Source organism: Narcine bancroftii, chromosome 8 (assembly GCF_036971445.1).
Source record: "Narcine bancroftii isolate sNarBan1 chromosome 8, sNarBan1.hap1, whole genome shotgun sequence".
Taxonomy (NCBI): Eukaryota; Metazoa; Chordata; class Chondrichthyes; order Torpediniformes; family Narcinidae; genus Narcine; species Narcine bancroftii.
Window position 1 is genome coordinate 25,573,508 of NC_091476.1, and position 26,609 is coordinate 25,600,116.

At 42.8% G+C, this 26,609-nt stretch overlaps 1 protein-coding gene across 15 annotated transcripts in view; it reads right to left on the minus strand.

Moving 5' to 3' along the window:
• Window positions 1-26,609, minus strand: part of LOC138740512 (Krueppel-like factor 8) — a 151,173-nt gene that overhangs the window by 94,824 nt on the left and 29,740 nt on the right. For 10 of the 15 annotated variants that reach the window (XM_069893252.1, XM_069893257.1, XM_069893253.1 and 7 more), the window contains one exon: window positions 9,179-9,280. In XM_069893252.1, the coding sequence (XP_069749353.1) occupies window positions 9,179-9,280 (102 nt within the window). Of the gene's footprint in view, window positions 1-5,251; window positions 5,342-8,447; window positions 8,499-9,178; window positions 9,281-9,423; window positions 9,523-23,276; window positions 23,574-23,810; window positions 23,938-26,609 lie in introns of those variants that run through there. The other 5 variants (XM_069893263.1, XM_069893258.1, XM_069893264.1 and 2 more) reach the window with 5 other exon arrangements.

The window sequence follows — 26,609 nt, forward strand, 5'->3', positions numbered from 1 at the left end:
AAAGAATAAGATTACTTTACGCACATTGATGCCAAAATCACTGTTCAACACAACACCTAGTTGAAATAGCTAATCAGTTATATTTTAAATTTGCATTTAGAACAGAAATAGCTGACAAGCACTTGTAACAATTTGTGGTGCTGTGTCCAGTTATAAGGTGCAATGACATCAACAACCTTGAACTTGCCACATTGCACCATGCTCTTATTATCAGTGAGGGATGGGGCATGGACTTCCAGTAAATAAAAACAAGAAGCACACCAAATCCAGCCCACACTTCAGACCAAACTTGCCCACCAAATCCAGCCCACACTTCAGACCAAACTTGCCACCAAATCCAGCCCACACTTCAGACCAAACTTGCCCACCAAATCCAGCCCACACTTCAGACCAAACTTCAGACCAAACTTGCCAGTACCAATATGAATTCTCACTTTTGGCATTTCCATGAAAAAAAGTTTGGTCTGAATGCTGACCTCATGACAAGAGAGGCAAAACACAGGATTCTGTTGACACTGTGGTTAAGTGGAAAAAAAACACACAAATGCTGGAGAAACTCAGCAGGTCAAACAGTACCTTTATGTAGCAAAAGGCTTGAGCCCCTTATCAAGGTGTGGGGGAAACATGAGAGATGTCTGAACAAAAGGGGGAAGTATTCCAACATTTCTCAATAAGCTTTGCAAATACTGTATATATACACACACATAATAGTACAATTTTTCAGGTCAAATTAGGCAGTGTTGGCTTTTACACGTGTCATTCTTTAGAGCACACATGTCAAAACTCTGGCCCAATTATATTTGGCCCGCAAGATCATATTAAATATATATTTGAGTTTGCCCGCTGGCCGCCGCGCCAGTATAGTGCATGCACACTGAAGGTGAAAATGAAGACGCCAGAGGTGTGGAGGGATCTCAGAGTTCCGAATCCCGGGGATCGGAGCGCCGCACTCAGCCCGCCCAGCTCCCAGACACACAGACGCGGCTGGAGTTGGGGACCATCCTCGCTGGGTCTGTGCTTCAGCGGCGACACTGGACCGAACGTCTCGTTGGCGATGCCTTCCCCCTCATTCCGTGCGCGGCGGACCCTGCCTCCCGCTCCTTTTGTTGGAGACGAGCCCGGCGCCGTGAGATCACAGTTTAACCCCTCTCCAACCATGGGAGGGGGGTGGGAGCAACGCGCTCTTCTCAGCCAATTCCTCCACCGCCCCGGACGCCGGCGTTTCAACGGGGGGTTCGGGTGCCTTCGTCAGGCGACCAACCTGTTGGTCCAAGACAAGGGGAGAGCGTACAAACTCCACACAGACAGCACCTGAACTCGGGTGAACGTGGAGCTGCGATCCCACATTCCACATCAGGACTGTGTGTAAGATTGGGAGCAGTGAGACGGAAGCTTATTTTGTTCCTGTGATTTAAGCCTTTCTTGGGGTGGGGAGGGGGGGGTCCTTCTCTGACCACTTGCCTAACAATTAACCTAATCAGATGTGGAGTTACCACAATACAACAGTTCTCAACCTTTTTCTTTCCACTCGCGTCCCTGTGCCATTGGTGCTCTGTTATTAATAAGGGATTGCTTAAGGTGGTCTGTGGGTGGGAAGAAAATGTTTGAAGACCACTGCTTTAATCATCCCTCATTGACTCGTCATGTGCACGGTTTCAGAACGCCAAAGGAAATGGGCCAATGACAATTTTTCTCAAGCAAAATATTTCAGTAACAATTGGATCTAGAACAGTGATTCTCACCCTTTTCTTCCCACTCACATCTCACCTTGAGCAATCCCTTATTAATTACAAAGTTCCGATGGCATAGGGCATACATGTCAAACTCTGGCCCACGGGCCAAATTTGGCCCGCGATATAATTATATTTGGCCCGCAAGATCATTTCAAAAATGTATTAGAGGTGGCCCGCTGGCCGCCGCGCCAGTATAGCGCATGCACAGTAATACAACAAATCCCAGAATGCATTGGCGTCAGCCTGCTAATCGCCCCCACCTCCTCTGTTTACATTGCAGGGTCTCACCGTGGACTCTGGTTTTGGGGCCTGGCCACTTCCCAGCGCCCGGAACCGGAGGCCTCGGGCCTGACCTCGCCAGGACCGTTGCCCACTCCCCCTCCCTGCCGCAGGCCGACCCGCGACTCACGGTGACGGGGCCGCTGATCCGCCGAGATGCCACCCTGCAGCGAGAGCCGATGCCCCCGCACTGTCATTGTCCAACCCGATCACCCGCAAACCCCGCCCTCCCGCACACAGGCCTGAGTAAGGATTATGAACTTTAATCTCAGGATAAAACGATCTTCCTATAGTTTCATGTCACAGTGATCAATATATTCCTGGTTAAAAATGGTCCTGCACCTGGATGCAAGCTCATTAGGCATAAAACTTGAAAAGTGTGTAAATCAAAGGATATCTGTACCAATGGAAAAAGGGCATGGCAAATAACCCTGCTAGAGTTCATGCCCACAATCAGTCACCCATTTGATTGTTTCAGGAATCATGTTATTCTCCCACATTCTCAATAGCCCTCAGATTTTACTATTCGACAGCACACTAGCAACATTTGACAAATCCTCTACAGAGAAATATTATTTATTGAATATTTTATTTCTCATTTGTTAATGCTTCTGGAAAGAGTTTATCCAAAACTATTATTAAACATTTATTTTAATAAGAAAAAGTTTAACATTACACATGTTGAAAGAAGAGAAAACATGCAGATGTTGTTGAAAATTTTCAATAAATATTTAGTTCGGCCCTCGACTTAGTCCAAGTTTTTAATTTTGGCCCTCCGTGAATTTGAGTTTGACACCCCTGCTTTAGTGGGACTAAAATTCACACAAGAATCCAAAGGTGTCATATATACTTAAGTAATAGACAAGTTTTGGGGGCCAATCATTTAGGTCATATTTGTGGGCGGGGGGGAGGGGGAAATACTAATTTTGACTGTGATAAGTAAACTCCAATTATCCAAAATGGTTGGGACCAGGCCTATTGGATAAACTTTTTTTGGATAACTTTTTTTTAAAAAACAGATCAGTAGAAACAGTAAAGCTGCTGATCCCTAGGGAGGCTTCCTGGGCCAGTTGAACACACTGGTGAGTCAGCAGGCTCCTGTCTCCCCAGTCACCAGAGCTCCCGACACCTGATTCCCAACTCCAAATCCTCCCCTTGGCCTTTTGCATATGTACACCAGGGAGTCCAGTGTGCATCCATGTAGTAGGCCCAGAGGAGGGTTCAGAGTCGGCATCCAGTGTGCCAAGGAGGGAGGGAACGCCACTGAGCCCGAGGTCCCACCCCTACCTGGGTGACCACTCTCCTTGATGACGCCAGGACAAGGGTTTCTTCTGACTGCTTGCAGCTGGGAGAAAGTGGCATGCAGTTTGAGAGGGAGAGTTGGAGAGAAAAGTCAATGGGGAAGGTAAAGGAGAAATGGAATAAGAGAGGGGAGGGAGTTCCCTGAAATGAGGACAATCTTTGTTCTATTTTCATGACAAGAAAATAAACTCCAGAGAATTGTGATCTCAGCCAGCACCAACACGGGCATCAGTCTCCACTCCATCAAGGACATCTAGATGAGGCACAGTCTTAAGAAAGCAGCTTCTATCCTCAATGACCCCCACCACCCAGGCCATGCCCTCTTCACACTGCAACCATCGGAAATAAGGTACAGGAGCCTGAAGATGAACACCCAGCTGTACAGTACAAGTACAACTTCTTCCCCTCCACCTTCTTTGCTTCTGGCCGGGAAGATGCAAAACAGAGCTGGGTCAAAGTCTTCAGCATCGGCTGCAGCCAGAATCTGAATGGACAATAAATCACAGACACTACCTCACTTTCTCTTATTTCTGCACTAATTTATTTACTCTTAAATGGAATCTTATCGCAATATTTGCAATGTGATACTGCCGCAAAACAACAAATTTTGTGACCTGTTCACAACAATAAATTTTGATTCTGACATTTTAGATTAAGTGTGCTCCAAGTAAAACAGTTGGGAAAGCCAAAGCCAACCAACTGTCCCGTGGCTTAACAGGAACAATATGCAACAAAAGTCCATTTCATTCAAAGCACCAAACTAAAGAGTCCATTCCCCAGAATTAGTTCTGGATTAGGAACCAAACTGGTCAAAAAGAAAAAGGAAGAGTTTGTTGAGCTGTATTATGGCTAATCTGCCTCCTAAGAATGATGATGAGAAATCAACAAAAGCACTCCATCATGTAGTAAGGTTGAACCTCTCTAATCCAGCTGTCTTGGCCCAGCAACTCCCGTGGTCTGGCACATTGTGAATCTGCTACCATTAGTTTGTGGATCTGTCACCTGGGCGACACTGTTAGTAGCGCTAATGTGCCAAAATATGTTTACCTCCAGCTGAGTGCTTTAGTGATACTGTCCTGTTAATTTCTTAAATTCAGCTGAATTTTAGCCCTTCAGGATGTCATTCAAGAGGTGCTACAAAAAACTGTGAAAATTATTCAAAAATACTAGCACTGAACACATTTTTCTTGAAACTTGGTCACTAGCTGGGCAAACACTAGATTCTTTCACAAGAGAATAAATGAAGAATGGAGTCAGGGATCTTAATCTTAATGTTGAACTTTGTCTGCTTCTTCAAAGTGTGTCCCCCCCCTTCCCACCCCCCCCCCCCACCCCCACGCAGGGCAACCATCTGAGGATCTTCTCCTGTTCTGTGGTGATCCATTTAAGGTTTCCATTCTTTTCTCCTGCAAGATATTTTGCATCCCAGACTCTGATCAGTCTAGTACCATTCCTCTATCATATACTAGGCTTTAATTCGCCAGAGCAAAGTCCACAACTTTCCTCTGTTCCTCTCCAAATACAACTTGTAGGACCCTCCAGCAGCACTTTATGGATAACCACCCAAAATACTCAATCCCTCATTCTCAAATACCTGGTTTCCTGATTTTTAAAAGTTAAATTTAGACATCCAGCAAGGTAACAGGCCCTTCCAGCCCATGAGCCCTGTGCATCCCAAATACACCAACTAACCTATGATCCCCATATGTTTTTGAATGGTGGGAGAAAACTGCAGGATCCAGAAGAAGCCCACATGGGGAGAACACACAAACTCCTTACAGACAGCTCTTGATTCAAACCCACATCACTGGCTCTGTAATAGTGTTGCACTAACCACTCCACTAACTGTACTGCCCAATGTGCTTGATTATCCACAAAGTTCCTGATGTGCTCATTGTAGGACATTCTTACAAACCTTCAACTTAATTTACTCTTACCACAGCTGACTTTGCCAACCGTCATTGCTCCCTTCCATATATAGCATCTCCACGACTTATGATCTATGTGGCTTACGACCATCCATACAACTGAAAAAATAATATAATTTTTTTAAAAAACAAAGAATAAATATAGAAGTTACGCTTGGTGCGTGCATATGACAGTGACCGTCAGACGATATTCCAGGATTGTGTACATCACAGCATCTCTCTCAGTTCTCGCTCTCAGATGCCATTCGGTAAGCACACATTATTCAAGTAAATCTAATGAATTTTCATGCTGGATTAAACCATTATTATATAAGTACAACTCTGATTATCCAAAATGATCAGGACTGGCCTATGTCGGATAAATGTTATTTTTCAGAAAACTGGTCAATGTTTAAACAACAAACTAGAGAAGGCCTCGCCAATCACCAAGACATCCAAACCGCAGCCGATTCCCGACACGTAGGCACCGCTGCCGCTGATCCCCGGGGAAGCTTCCCGAGCTGATGAAACACTTACTGACAAGTCAGCAGGCTCCTGTCTCCCCAGTCACCTCCCCGACAACTGAGTCCTGACTCCGTTGGGCCTACCACACAAACGCACACCTGGGAGGCTGAGGGAGGGTTTGGAGTTGGCATCGGGTAGCTTCACTGTGCTGAGGAGGGAAGAGAACGCCACTGAGCCCAAGGTTCCGCTCCCGCCCAAAAGCCCGAGGTCCCCGCTCCTGCCAGGGAGGCTGCTCTCCTTGATGAAGCCAGGACAAGGGATTCTTCCAACTGCTTGAGAGGGAGAGTTGGAGTGAAAAGTCAACAGGGGAAGGTAAAGAAGAAAGGGAACGAGACAGGAGAGAGTTACCTGAAACAAGGAGAATCGTCGTTCTAATTTCATGTCAGGTGAATTTATTTTTCAACCTGTGAAGTCAGTTTGGCTCCAAAAAAATTTCAGATAATGACAATTTCTGATTTGTTTCGAATATCCTTATTTATCCAAAGTTTTGAGGATTTCGGAGAATCCAATTTCGGTTAATCGGAGTTGTACTGTATTAAACCCCAAAGAATACTGTACAGGTATATGGCTTCTACATGCTATGCTAACATACTTGCGTCCATTTCCAGATCCAACTGGTCAGTCAGAACGGAACTCGGACATAAGTGGGGGAATGACTGTACTGCCTTTGGATTGCCCATTGCCTTGCAAAAGAAAAATACCTTTCACATTGAAGACTATAGCATGGATGATTACATTGGCATTATGGTCTTGAAGGCCTGAAGTTCAGCACCTCTAATTTTAAGAACAGTTTTGATTCAACAGCTATCAGGCTCTTGAGCCTCCCCATGCTATCCCAACCGTAAATTTCTCCAGGACCACCAAAAGATCTGTTGGCACCATTGAAAAAAATCACATTTTATTGCACTAACTGCAACTGTGGTCATTTATCTCTCTTTCTGTCTTGGCATTATTGTGGCAACTTAATATGCACTATTTAGAAGGTGCATCTTACATACCTTTGGCTACAGAAATAAGAAATGCAGTGCATCTGTACATTGTACTTATCGCCTCAAACCGTGCATCTTGGCGCCTCATAGTTTGGCGGGCAGCAACCTCCTTTGAAGAAGACCGCAGAGCCCACCTCACTGACAAAAGGCAAAGGAGGAAAAACCCAACACCCAACCCCAACCAACCATTTTTCCCCTGCAGCCGCTGCAACCGTGTCTGCCTGTCCCGCATCGGACTTGTCAGCCACAAACGAGCCTGCAGCTGACGTGGACTTTTACCCCCTCCATAAATCTTCGTCCACGAAGCCAAGCCAAAGAAGAAGAAACTCAATATTAATTTCCTTGATATCAATCAGACTATCTGCCATGCAAACAATACCATGATTAACATGAATCTGTAAGTTCTGAGTATGGAGAATGTATCATGTCAAGCCACTGTCTGATCACAGTCATAGAAGCACTCCATTAAAGTCTGATTTAGTAAAGATATTAGAGAGAACAAAGAATAAATACAGACAAGTTACCTCAATATTTTAGGTACAACAAGAATTAAAATAGCGAATCTGTCTAAACCTGAAAGCAAGTTAAACCATTTGAGGCATGTATTATATTGAAGAACAAACTAGTCAATCCCACATGACATCAGTTTATCATGCTTGCACTGGTGAAGCTCTCCTTTGATACTCTTCCCAAGTGGCTATTCTTCAGGTGCAACCTTCAGTAGCTCCGGTTCTTGGATCCTCCAAACCACAGAAATATCTTTGGTATCCTCTGCAGCTGAACACACGTTATCTCATAGGGACATTCAGCTGTCACTGTCAATTGGCTCTTTATCCTGCCACAGATCTGACCTTCACACGTCGGAGCCTTCCTTAATGTGATCAATGCAATTCCATGACAATGAACCAATCACCTGCAAATTGGCTATTGACTAATTTTGGAAGGATGAGAAAATGGTCCTCAGTCATGGTTGGCATTGCAGTTAGCACAATGCCTTTACAGCACCAGCAATCTGGATCAAAGCTGAAATCCCACACTGTCTGTAAGAATTGGTACGTTCTCCCCTTGTCTGCATCAGTTTTCCCCAGGGACTCCACTTTCCTCTCACCATTCTAAACGTACCAGTGGGGGGGAGGATGTAGATTAATTGGGTGTAAATGGCCTGTTACGGTGCTGTATGTCTAAATTTAAATCTTCCTTCATATTTAGAATATGGCAGACATATGTGTGACACAATGGCCATCAGCATGGAGCACATCATCTGACTCTATTCTTTCACTTGGTATTTAAAGAGCACCCACCACAGATGCAAGGTCCAGGGGACATTTGTTTCTACAAATTGTCTAAACATTTATAAAAGAAAATAAGCTAAGTCAAAGTGGACTGCAGGCATCTTGCTTGGTGCTGGTTCAATGTCCATATACCTACATTCCCCAAGTGTGTTCCCTGGATAGCATTCAAGATCCAAGTCAACAATCCCCTCACCCACACCCACCCAAAGGCACAAACACCAAATGTGGTAACCTCATTGTTACAAGTGAATTCAGCGGCATCAAAATATTGAAAAATTTCAGATTTCAAAAACAATTGAATCGTTACAAGTTTCAGAACATGTTTTTTTAAATGTTATGGAACCTTACCCAAAACGATAAAGCAAAAAGGTTTGAAAATCAGCAAACCATCTAAATTACATTCACTTAAAATTTGTAAACCTGCTGGATTTCTTTTCTGTGCCATTTAGATTACTGGTGACGTGGAAACTACTAGAGAGAAAAAAAACAGGGAGGGGTTCAGGGCTGTGGCAGATCTTCAGGGAAAACATGGTTTAAAAATATATCTGCTTGTGTCTGTTTTAAGCCTATTAAAATAAATAGTTCTTTACAAGCAAGTCTTAAAATCTGCCATGTTAAATGAAAAATACATTTAAATTCAGATCACAGAAAATTAAAACCATTAAACCTATATATTAATGCAGATTTGCAGACCTCTGTGGCTGGGATGAAAGGAGTTAATCTTTCAGCTTCCCATGCAAGCCTAACATTGAAGGTTGTCCTGATGACTATTTCCTCTCTTCCTACACCCCGCCCTATCCCCACCCCCACCTCTCCACATTTACAAGTGAAGAAAAGGATTATATTAGGTAAAAAAGGAGAAAATATTTTAGGCAATACATGAACAGGAAAAGAAAAAAAAGGGTAATATTTCTGCCCAGAGATAAAGCATTAAATTTGTCACATTATTGAATGATTTGTGATTAAAACCCTGACTAAAAGGCCAAGTAAAACAAAAGATGACATCAGACATTGCCTTTTAAATTAAACCAAAATTAGCTTTATCCAAAGGATAGAAATAGTTTCCTTCCATCTTTAGACTATAGTGGTTTGTTCCTGACGTTCCTGAGGTCTGGAAGTAATTAGGGAAGTGCCTTGAGAGTTGGACTTACCCCTTGCCCAGGTTCCTCCGGTTCGGTTTTGATTCTTATAGCTGGCATTCCTTCAAGCATCAGCATACTGCTGTACTCCACATCGCCAGTGCCTACAGAGCTCTGCAAAGAGGGAGGGAGGGGGAAGAAAAAAAAATGGGGGAGGGGTGAGAAGCAAGCCATCAGATCAGTTTAATTCCCCTTATTCACAAATAGCTTCTTCCACCCAAACAAAAGCTGAAACTAGCAAGCAAAAATAAGAATACCTTTCCTTGTTAAGATCACCGCATTCAGACCGACACACAACCCATTCTGATTATTTTTTTAAAAAAAGAACGGCTCCCAATCCCAAGGTGTCGACTGCTGAAGGCTTACAGGCTCCACCCTCCTTTAGGGTGGAGTGCAGGCACTTAATTTACTACTCCAGGGCAGAAGAGGTCCAGCTGTTACGCAGATTGCTGGGAAGAGCTGCCTCCCTGCCCTGTGCAAACAGAGTACTGGTGCTCCAACAGAGTGGAAATAAAGAGAGGCCTCATTCCCTCAAACTGTGTTGTTCACAAGCAATGAGGGATGAATAGATGGTACAATTCCTACCCCCACCCTTCTGCCCCATCCCTTATCCAAAAAAGGATACGCAAACTCCAAATTTTAAAAATATGTCACCAGGATGCTTTGAAAACCACTGTAATTATCTTGGTTGACACCCTTTTCTTAGGACTCTTAAACACAAAACAGATGGGACCAAACTCACCTGACCCATCACATTTATTTAGCAGCGGAAATGTAACTGCATCGTTCACAGCAGGCATCTTAATGCCTTTTAATGTTTTTTAGATGCAATACACACTGAAGTAGTCAACAATTTTTTGGATACATGAGCCAAAAATGTATGTGATGGAAAATCATAGCAAGAAAGACAACCAATAAAAATTTTCTGGAGATATGCAACGTCACATCATTTCTGAAAGAAAGTGGGACTGAATAATGCACTAAGAAATCCCAATGCATTTTCTAAAATTGAACATTTGCTTTATTGTTGGAGTTTTATTCTCTTCACAGTGCAATCTCAGACAAAGCTGTCAGCAAGAAAGCTTATTTAGTGACAAGTCTTGATTTGATTCTTGAATGTCACTTCAAATTGGGACCTAGAAATGTAATAATAAAAATACAAGTGTAAAAATAATTTCCTGTAAGTTTATCCAGTTGTGGTAAACAATTCAAGAAGCAAAGCCAGACAATTCGATGCTCAAGCATACAAGATCAAGAATTAAGTTGGATTGCATCTGTTTAACATATAGGGCAATCCAAGTGTTAAGCGGAGAAGATTTTGCAGCCTAACTATAATGTGTGACACAAAATAAGAAAATGCTGGAAACACATAGCAAGTCAGGTGGAGAAAGAAACAATTAATGATTCAGAAACTATTTATTTTCAAGATCCTATGGCACTCTTGGTTAGGTTGTGTACTCAAATCATCTTGGTGCCCAAGTATTTCCCTCTGGTTAGGCAGGCCCAAGTCAGTTGGGAAGAACAATGTGCTCAGTGGTCTTCTACAGTGCACTTATATAGAGCATTATAAAGCTTAAACATAAGCTCCAAACTAACCTATAAGATACTAATCTTCTAACTTTCTATATTCAGTTCGTATTAACATCCAACTCGCTTTATGCAATGCACATACTCTGTGTAAAAGACCAACAAGTATCTTGTAATCTCTTCCTGTTTCACCTATCATCTCCACTTCCTCATCCAGCACATACTGGAAACTATTTTTCTGGAATGTTTGCCACCAAATCTTGAAAGTTGACTGATTGACTATTTGAATTTTCAATTCTTGTAACTACTCAAACATTTCTAAACCTAACAGACCAGGATTAATCTCTTGCTAATTTTTTTAAAACAACTAATCCACCCCTGAACCCAAAGCCACCAGTGAATGGTCAGATTTGGGTGTACTTCAAGGATTTCCTCCCACACCCACTTCCTGCCATTTCGTGCACGCCATTCACATTTTCTGCACTCTGAAACTGAGAGCAAGTACAAGGTACATGTGCTTCCACACCGTGCAAGAGTCTTGTGAAACGGAAACTGACCCTTCAGCCAACAGTGCCCACACCAACCATCAATTGCCCATCTCCACTAATCCAATTTTACAGCATTTGGCCTGTAGTCTTATATACCTTGGAGCTTCCTGTGCTCATTTACTTCCTAATTACTGTGAGAGGAACTATGCAGGAGAACATTCATCACCTGCTGGTCACCGTTAACAGAATCCTGACCTGAACCAAACCCATCAACACAATGATTGGGGGGAAAAACCCAGGCAAGGTCTCGTCCAGTGGTTCTCAACCTCCCCCCAACCCCCTCACATACTACCTTAAGTAATCCTTTGCTAACCACAGAGCACCTATGCCATCCCATGCCAACAATGCTCTGTGGTTAGTAAAGGATTACTTAAGGTGATATGTGAGTGGAAAAAAGGTTGGGAATCATTGGTCTAGTCTCCCTGCTAGAAAAACTGCTTTAGGAAGCTTCAAAGATGGTCTACCATAAAAAGGCTTGAGATAGGACAGTGATAGATGACTCAATATCTCACCTTGGACAGCTCAGAGTACAACAATTCTCAAGCAGTTATCACCATACACAACAAACCAGAAAATTCTTTCTATCTTTCCCTTGAGAGTCTGAGAACTTTAATAGCCTCAACAATGCAGGATTTGCAGATGGCAGATCATTTGAAAGTTGGAATGAACATGCTATTTTTCTTACAAATCTAGATTAGGAATCCAACATGCCGTTTCAATGATGAAACAAATCAGCTCATGACATCTTCCATGGCAGAACCATCTTATGACATTAGCAATCAAGACGGATGTGAAATAAAATTGACACTCGGTACTAAGGAGGGCAGCGACAGAGAGTTTAACTAAACTCCAAAGCAACTCCTGGAAAAATGCTATTGTAAAGGGGAACAGGAACAAGCTGCTGGCAACACTCAACAGCTCAGGCAGCATCTGTCGAGATAGAAGTACACTTTCAGGTAAAAAAGACTTCCCTTAAGAACTAATGCATTACATCCAAATTGAAACAACCAACCATCAGCAACAGGACCTCAGTGAGGTGAGCAACATCAGTGGGAAAGAAAGAATTGTCAACATTTCAAGGCAGAGGGGAGCAAGCTGGTATCATGTGGGCAGTAATATGAGGAACTGGACACAGGGAATAGTAACTGATAAACCAGGAAGGAATGAAGGATAAATGGACAAAAGGGAGAGAGAGGCAAAAGTCTTAAAGAGTTCCAGCCTGACAAATTCTTATATTCAAATTTCAAATTTATGGTTGTCACATACAACCATGAGATTATTTTTCCTGCGGAAAAGACAGAATTACTACTCATTGGTAATGCAAAAGAAAACTGCACACAACATACACATGTAAACAAAGAAATATAAACAGATAAAGAAATATAAACAAACTACAATTCAGAGAGAATTTTAAAAATCAATAAGGTGCAAAGCAAGTCCTTAGGTGAGTCCTTAATTTAGTTTGTTGCTAAGGTGCCTGATAGTGGAGGGGTAGCAGCTGTATCTGATTTTGTTGATGCGAGTCTTGTGGCACTTATACCTCTTCCTGATGGCAGAAAGAACAGAGCGTGTGCTAGGCAGTGTGGATATCTGATAATTGCTGCTGTTCCCTGTAGATATTCATGAGGGTGATGGTGGGGAGGGTTTTGCCTGTCATGCCCTGGGCTGCATCCACTAACTTTTGTACAGCTTGACGCTCAGGGGTATTGGTGACCCCATATCGGACCGTGATGCAGCCAGTCAGCATACTTTCCACCATCCATTTATAGAAATTTGCCAGCGTTTCTGATGCCATATCAAACCTCCACATACTCCTGCTTGACCCGCTGATTTCTGCCAGAGGATTGTTTGCTACTCCACATTCTGGTATCTTTAGTCTCTTGTGTGTCACAAGATTTGAGGTTTCACCAGTTTTCCAGCATCTGCTGTTTCTACAGATTTTCAAGAGGAGTCCTTTAATGGACTGGCAGCTGAACCAATTTCATTATTGATCACATTTGGAATTCCAAGCTCAGGAGACATTGATCTCAACTGCTCTGTGCATCAGCTACACTAGCCTAGCACAGACAAGAGGATCGAGCTACCAATGCGTTGTCAACAAGTGATGGAGAGCTCACTTCTTTGGCAAGACTGTTGCCTAGAAACCATGAAGCATGTACAGACTGAAGCTTCCAGTAGCACTCTGTACAGAATGGCTACTGAGCAGAACCTCTGCAGTACCTTTGATTCAGTGCAGAACATTTCTACTTATTGCAAATATTATGGCTTATTACCCAGAGATGCCTCAAATTGAGATGAGATATGTTGCTGAATAAAACACCTATCCTTCGTCACATTAATTTCATAAATTCCTTCACCTTCAGCTGGAGATTATATACAAACTCTACAAGTCAAAAGCTGTCACCAGTATTTTCTGTTCAAGTAGTATGTTCACTTGAGCTGGGAGGAACATTCATCTGCTGAGTCCTAGTTATCTTGGAAACTTCTGATTATCTCTCATAACTTCAGCTGTAAAGCTGAGAAACCCAGTTGAAGTGCAGTATAGCTAAGTTTTTTTTTAAAACAGCTCTCAAAGTTACAGTGAGTCAGCAAGACATTAAGCAAGTTTCACCAAATCCCTGATCCTCTGCCATCTAAGCCTTTTTTAACCTGCAAGCAATTTCAACATTTTATCCTATTAAAGCTGTACTATACAAATGCATCTTCTTTTAAATAAATTGCATTTTCCACACATAGTTAAATTAAGTGGTTTTTTTATCACGTGCACAGAGATACAGTGAACATGCCAGACATGCTCTGGTACCTTTTTGGATCCACAAAAAAGTTCACTAACCACCACAATGGTATCATTTAATTTTACTTTAACATACAAGGTGAAGGCTCAGGTCATTCAGCGTTTAGCGGCAACAAGAATTTTTTTGGATGAGTCTCTCAGTCATAACTTGTTGACAGGAAGGTCCATGCCCAAAATTTATTTCTTCGGTTTTCCATCACTTTTTTCTCTGCTTTGTTTACAGTCTGGTGACCATTCCCTAAACCAAATGCAGGCATATACAAGATGACAGTACAGCAAGAACTCCAGAAATAAAACACATTACTTACTGTACATATACAAAATTCATGTGCAGATAATAACACAAATGTAACATCACACGAGTGAAGCATTATACAGTCGCACATCCTTTAAATAATGCAATGTGTCCTGCACAGCACCAACGTCATAGAATGATTGACAAATGTGTGGAATAAATGTACAATGTACACCAGATGCTACATTTACTCCGTATTAGTTGAATAAGGTGTTTTTCTTAAGAGGATAAGACAATTCTCTGAATACAAGCACTATATGTTCATCAATAAAACTGTTCAACTGTCTGGAATGAGTTTTGTGAAGCAGGGTTTTTCTGTACATGGAGATACAAGTACTTCATCCAAAGACTGCCTCAAAAATAGGGGTACTTGGTTACCCAAATTTCAGATAGAAATCTGGAAGGTTATAAAATTCTACAGCACAGAAATAGACCCTGAAGCCCAACTTGTTCACACCAACCAATTTACTCTCATTTCCTTGCAGTGGGAGAAAAGTCCCAGCCTTTTCTGCTTCTTGTCATTCATGGCTACCAGTCCCAGTAATATCCTTGAGAATTTTTCCTGCCCCATTCAGGATTCCAAGTGTGGTTTCAACAACATTTTATACACTTACTTGTAACATGACTTAATGCCCTGACCAAAAAAGGTGAGTGTGCCAAACACCTTTACCATTCTGAGTGATTGGGTCACCACTTCCATCTGTCACCCTAAGTCTGTTTATTTTACAATATGGAGGGGAGACTTGATAGAGGTCAACAGGATTGTGAAAGGCCTAGAAAGGGTGGACAGCCATCACCTGTTTCCCAGGACAGCATCAGTAAAAACCAGAGGACACATGTAAAAAGTTAAGGGAGGGAAGTTTAGGAGAGGCATCAGGGATAATTTGTTTTTTAAAAACAAAGTTGTGGGTCCCTAAAATACCTTCCCTGGGATGGTAGTGTAGGCTGAAACATTGGGGACATTTAAGTAGCTCTTACACAGACAAATGGATGAAATAAAAATAGAAGGTTATGGGGTAGGGAGGGTTTGATACTATTTTCTTAAGGAAGGAATATATGGGTCGGCAAAACATCGAGGGCCGAAGGGTCTGTACTGTGCTGTATTGTTCTATGTTCAATGATCCTCAATACTGACTTCCAGTCTGATGCTTTAGAGCAGTGGTTTTCAAACATTTTTTTCCACTCACATTCTTCTTCTTCTTCTTTCTTTCTTTGGCTTGGCTTCGCGGACGAAGATTTATGGAGGGGGTAAATGTCCACGTCAGCTGCAGGCTCGTTTGTGGCTGACAAGTCCGATGCGGGACAGGCAGACACGGTTGCAGCGGTTGCAGGGGAAAATTGGTTGGTTGGGGTTGGGTTTTTCCTCCTTTGTCTTTTGTCAGTGAGGTGGGCTCTGCGGTCTTCTTCAAAGGAGGTTGCTGCCCACCAAACTGTGAGGCGCCAAGATGTACGGTTTGAGGCGATATCAGCCCACTGGCGGTGGTCAATGTGGCAGGCACCAAGAGATTTCTTTAGGCAGTCCTTGTACCTCTTCTTTGGTGCACCTCTGTCACGGTGGCCAGTGGAGAGCTCGCCATATAACACGATCTTGGGAAGGCGATGGTCCTCCATTCTGGAGACGTGACCCACCCAGCGCAGCTGGATCTTCAGCAGCGTGGACTCGATGCTGTCGGCCTCTGCCATCTCGAGTACTTCGATGTTAGGGATGAAGGCACTCCAATGAATGTTGAGGATGGAGCGGAGACAACGCTGGTGGAAGCGTTCTAGGAGCCGTAGGTGATGCCGGTAGAGGACCCATGATTCGGAGCCGAACAGGAGTGTGGGTATGACAACGGCTCTGTATACACTTATCTTTATGAGGTTTTTCAGTTGGTTGTTTTTCCAGACTCTTTTGTGTAGTCTTCCAAAGGCGCTATTTGCCTTGGCGCGTCTGTTGTCTATCTCGTTGTCGATCCTTGCATCTGATGAAATGGTGCAGCCGAGATAGGTAAACTGGTTGACCGTTTTGAGTTTTGCGTGCCCGATGGAGATGTGGGGGGGCTGGTAGTCATGGTGGGGAGCTGGCTGATGGACCCACTTAAGTAATCCCTATGCAATTGGTGCTGTGATTGATAAGGGATTTTTTAAGGTAGTTATGTGGGTGGGGGAAAAATGGTTGAGAATCACTGCTCTAGACCCAAATGTTACTGAAATATTTTGCTTGAGATAAATTGTCACTGGCCCATTTCCTTTTGGAGTTACAAAATTGTGCATTTAATGAGTCAATTAGGTATGATGAAAACATTTTCAAACTTTTTCTTTCCACTCAGATACAACCTAAAGTAATCTATGGCATAGGGATTACTTAAAGTGATACATGAGTGGAAAGAAAAAGTTTGAAAACCACTGCTTTAGAGTTACCATTCCACACAGTGATGCAGCCAGACAGGAAATTCTCAAACGTGTGCCTGTTAAAAAGTTATTAAGATCAGGTCAGGTAGCCTTGCCCTCCTCAACAATCTTTGGAACTGTAGGTGCTGCTGAGCCTTTCTGACTAATGAAGAGGTGCTGTGGGTTCACGATAGATCATACTTTATATGTGCACAACGAACTTTGTCCTCTCCACCAGAATCATTGATGTGTAGTGGAGTATGGCTGACCTTCATTCTCCTGAAGTCTACAATCATCTCCTTTGTCTTGTCCATGTTGAGACCCAGGGCGTTCTGCTTGGAACCAGTTTACGACCCTTTCGTTGACTTGTTATTGTCGTCAATGAGGTCAGCTACTGTTGTATCATGCACAAACTTGATTTATTTAAACTGAATCTGACAGTGCAGTCATGAGTCACCTCTGTTAAAACACCTCTCAACCCTCATTTCTCCAAGGAGAAAAGCCCTATCAACCTTTATTCATATGCCATGTTCTCCAATCCAGGCAACATTCTGGTAAATGTCCTTTGCACCTCCTCAAAAACTTCGACATCCTTCCTCTAATGAAGTGACCAGAACTAAAGACAATACTGTGCGATCTAACCAGAGTTTTATAGAGCTGCAACATTATCTCACAGCTCTTGAACTCAATCCCCAAATAATAAACGCCATACGGCTTCTTAAGCACCCTATCAACTTGCCCGGCGACATTGAGGGATCTATGGACCTGGTCCCCAAGATCCCCCTCTTCCTCCACACTGTAAAGAATGCTGCTATTAACCACATACTCTGCCTTCTGGTTCGACCTTCCAAAGTGCATACTTCACACTTCTGGTTCGACCTTCCAAAGTGCATACTTCACACTTATGTGGGTTGAACTCCAAGTCCGACTTCATCCTGTCTTTATCCTGTTGTAACCAATGACAATCTTCTACACCAACAACACCACCACCTCCAACCTTCATGTCATCTGCAAACTTGCTGACCCACTCTTCCTTCTTCGTCCCCATCAGGGCTTGCACAGTTCTGTAATGTTCTATGCTCTATACAATCATCATTAGAAAGCTAAATGAAGCAAAGTTAGCATCGCTCCCGGATGGAAGCCAGAGTTAAACTTTATCGAATATGGTGAGGGTGATACATCACTTGGACTTCTGAAACAGGCACTTATTTCGAGCTGTGCATGCATATAGACTCCTTTATGAAGACACCTTTATGAAAGACAACATGCACACCAGCTTCTGGGGTTCTCTTGCCCATAACCCAAAGTATTGGCAACCAAGACCATTCAGATGCTATGTGCATATGGGGTACATGTGCAGTACCTCATTAACGACTCATCCTGTCCTCCTATCTGAGGTTTCCACTCTGGCCTAGTTACCTCAAAAACAGAGTGGAAGCAAGCCATTCAAGATCCTGAGGACTGGCTGAAGACAACAGTGACATTCATTCTGGTCAAGCTTAATCATTAATACATCTTACAACTAAAAATGGGTCTGCTGTGTGAAAAGTGTAGGAAATTTCCAATCACAAACAATTAGTGCTGGCCCAAGGAAACATTTTCAGTATATCACACCAACCTTCACTTCAAATCTTTTCCAAGATAAAGCAAAAAATTAAAACAAATTCAATTTTGCTTGAAAGTCACTTTGGCGAGTTGCAAATATAAACAGGTGATTAAAATATTTTTTTTCTGAGATGGTCGTCTGAGTAGAGGATGACTTGCTTCCACTCCAGTCCTGGGTGCTGAGAAGGGTGTTAGGAGCAGGCAACACCCTCCTCCTGCTGCTGCTTGCTTTGGACTGTTGCCTGCTCCTGAAGAGACCAGGCTACTTCCTTCAGAATGCTCCTTTCTCCATTCTGAGAAGTCATGGGTCAGGAATTTAGAGTTGGTGAAAAAGTTTCACATGGTCATAGTTTAGAGAACATACTTGAATCATTTCCTTTAAGCTGGTAATCCCTTGGAGAAGAGTATCCCTTTGCTAATATTAGTCTCGGACGTGCAAACTATATGCCCTGCCAAACAGCCAAATTAATGCAATTAGAAACTTCATGCGAGAGCTGCTTAGAACATCACATCAACCTTGACTTCTCTTGGAATTATTGCAAAGTGAAGACCATGCTCAATTCACACCAAGTTGGGAAGCAGTTTTGTAGGCTCTGGAAGGAAAAGGCAAAACAATTTTGATTTTACCTGTGTCAGGTCTCAACTGCTAATGCCTGTCCAACTGCATTCTGCTGTAGACCTTTAAATGGTCATCCACTCTTTCTGCCCATACTTCTGGAGGGAAGCCGCTCTGCGGCTACAAATTATTTTTAAATTACAAAAATTAAAGATCAGGACAGAAAAGGAGAACTTCAAAGTTCAAAATTTATCATCAGACTACATACATGGCATCACATACAACTCTGAGATTCTATTTCCTGCAGGCCAAGCATCATTTCTACTTATCAGTAACATGCACGAGGTTTCTGTGGGTTTTTTTTCCTGTGCTCAGATCTGGAAGGAAAAACTAACCAAGTTTCCAAATGTGCACAGACATTATGAGAGAAGTTGAGACAATGTGAACTTGTCACTTTTCAGAGTCTCAATGTGCCCTGCCTAGATGCAGAGGCATTTTCTCTGAACGCCTTATTTGAGCTACACACCTATAATGCATCTATTTATCTTTGATGCATTTCCATCTTTGCACAGTCCACACATCAAGCCTGGCATGTTAAAATGATTCATTCATTTAGAAACATAGAAGATAGGAGCAGGAGTCGGTCATTCGACCCTTCGAGCCTGCTCCGCCATTCAACGAGATCATGGCTGATCTTAAAGTTCAGTACCCCGTCCCCGCCTTCTCTCCATAACCTTTAATACCCTTATACTGAAGAAATAGATCTAATTCCCTCTTAAATATATTTAATGAACCTGCCTCTACTGCCCTCTGTGGCAATGAATTCCACAGATTCACCACCCTCTGGGTCAAGAAATTCCTCCTCATCTCGGTCCTAAATGGTTTGCCTGTTATCCTCAAACCATGGCCCCGGGTTCTGGATTTTCCCATCATTGGAAACATCCCATCTGCATCCATTCTGTCCAGTCCTGCCAGAATTTTATAGGTCTCTATGAGATCCCCTCTCAATCTTCTAAACTCCAGCGAGTACAATCCCAATTTGCGCAATCTTTCCCCATAAGTCATTCCTGCCATTCCAGGTATCAGCCTGGTGAATCGCCTCTGCACTCCCTCCATTGCAAGAACATCCTTCCTTAGATAAGGTGACCAAAACTGCACACAATACTCCAGGTGGGGTCTCACCAAGGCCCTGTACAGCTGCAGTAAGGTATCCTTGTTCCTAGACTCAAACCCTCTTGATATGAAGGCCAACATACGATTTGCCTTTTTAACCGCCTGCTGTACCTGCATGCTCGCCTTCAGAGACTGATGTACAAGTACCCCTAGGTCTCTCTGCACTTCCCCATCTCTTAATCTATTGCCATTCAAATAGTAATCTGCCCTCCGGTTTGTATTACCAAAGTGGATAACCTCACATTTATCCACATTGTAGTGCATTTGCCATGTATCTGCCCAGTCCCTCAATTTATCCAAATCACACTGGAGCTTCCTGACCCTCCTCTTCCCTGCACACAACCCCTCCTAGCTTAGTGTCATCTGCAGATTTGGAGATATTACATCCAATCTCCTCATCCAGATCATTAATGTAAATTGTGAACAGCTGGGGTCCCAGTACAGATCCCTGCGGCACCCCACTGGTCACCGCCTGCCACTCAGAAAACGAGCCATTTATCCCAACTCTCTGTCTTCTACCTGCCAGCCAGTTCTCAATCCACATCAATACTTTTCCCCCAATCCCATGAGCCTTGATTTTGGAAGCCAGTCGTTTATGCGGGACCTTATCGAAGGCCTTTTGGAAGTCCAGGTACACCACATCCACTGGCTCTCCCCCATCTATTTTACCTGTCACCATCTCAAAGAATTCCAATAGATTTGTCAAGCACAACTTACCTTTTGTAAATCCATGTTGACTCCGTCCGATCCCTTCTCTGCTAGTCATTTGCTCCACTATTACATCCTTAATAATGGATTCCATCATTTTGCCCACTACTGATGGAAGGCTCACCGGCCTATAATTCCCCGCTTTTTCTCTACCCCCCTTTTTAAATAGTGGGGTAACATTAGCTACCCTCCAATCCATGGGTACTGATCCTGAGTCTATCGAGTTCTGGAAAATAATTCTTAAAGCATCTGCTATCTGAATGGCCACTTCCTTAAGTACCCTTGGATGTAGATTATCAGGCCCTTGGGATTTATCTGCCTTCAATTCCATCAATTTCCCCAAGACCATGTCCTTAGAGATACTGATTTCTTTCAGTTCCTCCCTTGCATTAGTCTCCATGTTTCCCAACATCCTTGGGAGGTTATTTGTATCCTCTCTTGTAAAAACAGAACTAAAGTAAGAATTTAATTGGTCTGCCATTTCCTTATTCCCCATTATATATTCCCCTGATTCCGACTGCAAAGGACCTACTCTGGATTTCACCAATCTTTTTCTCTTGACATATTTATAAAAGCTTTTGCAGTCAGTTTTTATATTTGCCGCAAGCTTACTTTCGTAATTTATTTTTGCTCTCTTGATTAATCCCTTTGTCCTCCTTTGCTGCATCTTGAACTGCTCCCAGTCTTCGGTTGTGGTACTTTTTTTGGCCAATTGATATGCTCTCTCTTTGGACCTAATGCTGTCTCTAATTTCCCTTGTTATCCACGGTTGAGTCACCTTTTTTGGTTTATTTTTATGCCAAACCTGAATCACATATTTGAAACATCATACAGAAAGACCACCACATATTGGCATGTGCACAGCGGCCACCTGCCAGCCTTCCACTTCACATCTTTATGGTGACTTTTGCATTGGAAATCCTCACTTGGGATAAAATTTTCTGAGCAAACCATGCCTACTGATATTATGCCCTCCCACCTCGGATTTGTGACTGCTAAACTGTTTCGCTGTACTATAGATACACTTGAAGAATTTATTCCCTTGTCAGTAGCAAACTTGCTTAATAATGTTAGCATATTGCTTTTACTTTAAAAAAAAACATTGGAAAAGAATGGTTCAGCTACTGGCGCTACTGTACAGAGCAATTAAGGACAAATTTCTGTTGACCCTATTGCAATAACCTTCATCATTTCACTGTAATATACTTTTTGCTTGTTAAAAATATTTTAGCATAGTCTGTCTCAAGTAACTTCCACCCATTAACCCCACTTTACCTGAAGATAACAAATGTGCTCATCTACCCCCACCAATAAATAACCAATTATGCTGGAAGACATATTGCAAATCTAAGCAGTAGTCTTGTTGAGAGCCCAATCATTGCCAAACTGAAAAAAAAGTAAGATTCAAGAAAGGATTAGCTTCCACAGATAAAGACATTGACCAAGGGATCTAGATCACTGTGCAGTATGCACAATCTGTGCATTCACAGTCTTCCTTTGTACATGGAGACATGTTCAAGACATAATTAGCGATCGAGCTTCAGAGGTTCCATAACCAATTCCCAGTGCACCTTCAGTTACAATGTGCAAAGGTGACCAATCGTCACGCAACCTTGTCATTTCCCCCCCCGCCCCCTCCACCCACTACACATTCTAACCCAAGTACAGGTGTTGGCAATTGATAAGTGCCTGAAACCCAAGCACTCTGCAGTCAGTAAAACAGAATTCCCTAGTTTGAAAGGAAGTTTCCAATTTATGCTCCAAAAAAAAAAAGGTAAAAACACCCAAAAACCAGGGTTGGCCAGTTGGAACCATTTTTGGTCCAGGTGACTTCATTTAGAAAGCTGCAAAATTCAGAAATTAGCCGCTGCATGGAACCAAAAAAAAGCAAAACCCTGAAAGTGGAATGCAAACGAGCTGGTAGCAAATCAAAAGATTTGCGTGCAGCAAGGTTTCTCCCAGAACTTTACCTTCTATGAAGGTAGCCTGCCATGGCCTTTTTTTTTAAGGATCCCCAGTTAGACCTTTTAATGCCAACTAGTCCAGAAGGCACAACATCTTGTATGTGTACATTCTAACACAATAGAAGCGTGGGCATCCAGTCAAAGACCGATCGCTAACTTGAATGAGGAAAGCTTTGGTTGTCAAAAAGGTCCCTTCAGTGTCTGTCTAACTTCTATCCATCCGTTTCTCAATTCAGGTGAGAATTTCTCTCTTATTCATGACCTTGATTTGAGGGAGATATTCTATTTTGAAGACAGTGACTCACTTCAAGCTACATGTGCACACGTGCCAGCAATCATTCTTTGTGTGCAAGTTAAGGTAGGGAGTGTCAGCAGGTTATTCAACTGTAGGCAGGGCAAGGGAGGAAGAAGATGGAAAACAAGGGTCAAGCTAGTTCCAGATTTCAATTAAAGTTTACCATCATTTCTATCCCTGTGAAGCAAGCTCGAAACGGAACACATTTCCCCCAACTTCACACCATCACTTGGCTTGCAGTTAATTGCAGGACAGAAGAAGATCAACAAACTTACATCCAACTCCACAGACATGCCTCTATTCTTCTCCCCCTTATTTTCTTTGGCTTGGCTTCGCGGACGAAGATTAATGGACGGGTAATGTCCACGTCAGCTGCAGGCTCGTTTGTGGCTGACAAGTCCGATGCGGGACAGGCAGACACGGTTGCAAGGGAAAATTGGTGGGTTGGGGTTGGGTGTTGGGTTTTTCCTCCTTTGCCTTTTGTCAATGAGGTGGGCTCTGCGGTCTTCTTCAAAGGAGGTTGCTGCCCGCCGAACTGTGAGGCGCCAAGATGCGCGGTTTGACCACTGGCGATGGTCAATGTGGCAGGCACCAAGAGATTTCTTTAGGTAGTCCTTGTACCTTTTCTCGCTTCCTCATTAATAGCATTCATTAATTATAATAACAAGTTATTTATCCTTAATCACAGACTAAAAGCTTCTCCCCAGTTCTTTACTGCAGTTTTAGACTTTGACTTCTTGCAAATGATGTTTGATTTGCACCAGCTATCAAACTTGTTCATAAATATTAAAGGCTTCTAGCAGGTTCACCTCTTAACCTTGTCTGAACGAGAGCATCATGATCTCTTTTCTTCCAGATTGTTAGAGCTTCTCAGTTTCTGTCAGCTATCAGGCAGACAGGGGTCAATGTAGGGACCTCCAAGGGCTTCCTTCCACACTGCAAATTAATGGACATGGGAAAATGTTCAAGACTACAAATTAGCTGGCTTTCAGGAATATGTAAATATCACTGGATCAACCTGTGCCATGTGCCATATCAGTTTTCTGGGTGATTCGGGGCAGTCTCTGATGCTCTGCTCACAACGTTAGATGCAACCTTAAATTAAATATATTGGAGTTCATACTCTTTAGTTTGTTTGCTAGATTTTATAGAAACATCATTGTTTATCAAAAAACATAGGAGATTTTTCCATCCTATTTAAAGTGGGGCCTGCAAGAGTTTTGTTTTATGGAGAAAACAAAATTGCCTGCACACCAAACTGGGAAAATAGCCACCATTCTAACAGATGCAAAGAGGACTACGTGCCCAGTACATGCTCCAGGAGACAGGGAGTGGCTTTTGCCCAATTAAAATTCTCAAACCAATATTAACCACTCCCAAGCGTCAGGAATGTAAAGGTCTTCGGTATGACTGCCACAGTTTGTGCTGGAGCAGGGTGTGGTTTATTAGGAGAGCTTGGGATGAGAGGAAAGACCAACAAACACATATACTGCAAATCTGACCTTTAACTTTGGATTACCATTTTTTTTTTAAACAATAAACCAGCAATATTCTGCAGTTACAGTAACCCTGGATTCAGTTTTGGTAAAGCTACTACATTTTTTCCCCCCTTCATATACCTAAAGTGCCTGGACTATCCAGAAACTTCATTGTTACGATAAAATGCAAATTATCATAATGTATTCACTTTCAATGGTCACATAGAAGGAAGGGCAACTTCCTCTGGGACAGCTTGACTCTTTCACAAAACAACCCAGCTTTATTACAATTTCCAAGCCAGTAATAAAAAATGTCTTTTAAATGGATGACTGTCCAATGAACCATGCAAATTAGCAAGTCTCTTAGTCCAGCACTTACCCTGCTATTTAGTGGATTTCAGCCTCAGCAACATTGCAGGCACAGTAATTAGCCAGAGGGCCTTTGGTGGGTGGGGGTGGGGTGCGGGGGAGGAGACCGGGTGGTGAGGGTAGGGAATACCTTTACCAAGGAAACTAGGACACTGCAATATGCACAATTTATATCTTCACTGCCTTCCTTTGGAAACTGTATTCATAGACATATTCAAGACATGCATCAGATCCAACTGTGATGTAACTGCAGGTGTGGACCAAAGCCCCCTCAAGCCTGCTCAACCATTCAGTAAAAACCAGGGTTGCAGCTCCACTTTCCAGCCTCCTCAAAGAGAGGCAGACAAGGATGACTGTAACCAAAACCTAAAAGCTAGAATTCCAGTGGATTGTTTCTTTGGCAGCAAGCCGAACACTACTCTGTTAACATACAAGTTTTCCTGAAAGTAGTCAAGGCCCATTCATAGCTTGAACTAAATACAATTACTTTCCAAATTCTGACATCTAGGATGAAAACCAACAAGTGTTATTTGGTGTTACACAGAAGACGGCAGATGCTGGAACCTAAAGTACCAAACTATCTGCTGGAGAAACTCAGCAACAGTAGGAGAAAGAGAATTTTAAATTTTTTTAAAACTTAGACTTAATTTCAGCCACAAGTCACACTCTGTTAACTAACATCCTTGGTACTTTTTTTTTTGAAGGGTGAGGGGAAAACTGGAGCCCCTGGAGAAAACCCATGCAGACACAGGGAGAACATACAAACTCCTTGTAGACAGCATGGGATTCGAACCCCAGTCCTGATCGCTGGCAGTGTAAAGGTATTGCACTAACCGCTACACCCACCATGCTGCCCCCGGTTTTTTGTAGATGCTTCAGGCCGGGTCTCTTCGTCAAGACTTTGAAGTCCATCTGAAGCACCAACTCAGCATCCCTCCAAGGTAACATTTTTGCGAAAGAGTTAATGCTTGCATGCAAATGTTGGAGCAGCTATTGCGAGAATACGGCTTCTCCAAATTGGATTCACATAAAATTTGAAATAACTAAAAAGCATTGCCCCATCCACAGGCAGGTGTTCTTGCCAGCCACCACATGCCAGTGATGCGACAGTCTTGATGATATTTTAATTACAGTATACAAGGATGGTTCTGGGAATGAAAGGGTCATCATATGAAGGATGTTTGACGGCTCTTGGCCTGTACATTGGAATTTAGAATGGTGGGGGTTGAATAGAACATTTTGAATGCTTAAAGGCATGGAAAAGAGTTGATGTAGAAAGGTTCTTTCCCATGGTGGGACAGTCTAGGGCAAGAGGGCATCCACAAAGAATAGAGATGTGGATAAATTTCTTTAGCCTGAGAGTAGTGCATCTGTGGAATTTGTTGCCATAGGCAGTTGTGGAAGCCAGGTCATTGGGTGTATTGATAGGCTCTTGATCAGCCAGGGCCAAGCTGTGGGAAAATGGATTAGCCCATGATTGAATGGCAGAGCAGACTCGATGGGCTGAATAGGCCATTTCTGCTCCCATGGCTTAAAAACAAATTTTCCCCGACAACTTTCCTGAATGCTTTTAATTCCCTCATTCCAATGCAAAGCTTTAGCTCTAGCCTCCTGAAGACTTCCAGATCTCTGCTCCATTCTCTGGAATTGCAACTCCAAATAAGGCTACTATATATTAGGCAGCTCCTCAGAGCTGATGATGAGTTACACCCAGCGCAGTTCTCAGGGTAATGACAGCTGCTGAATCCTCTGTACTCCACT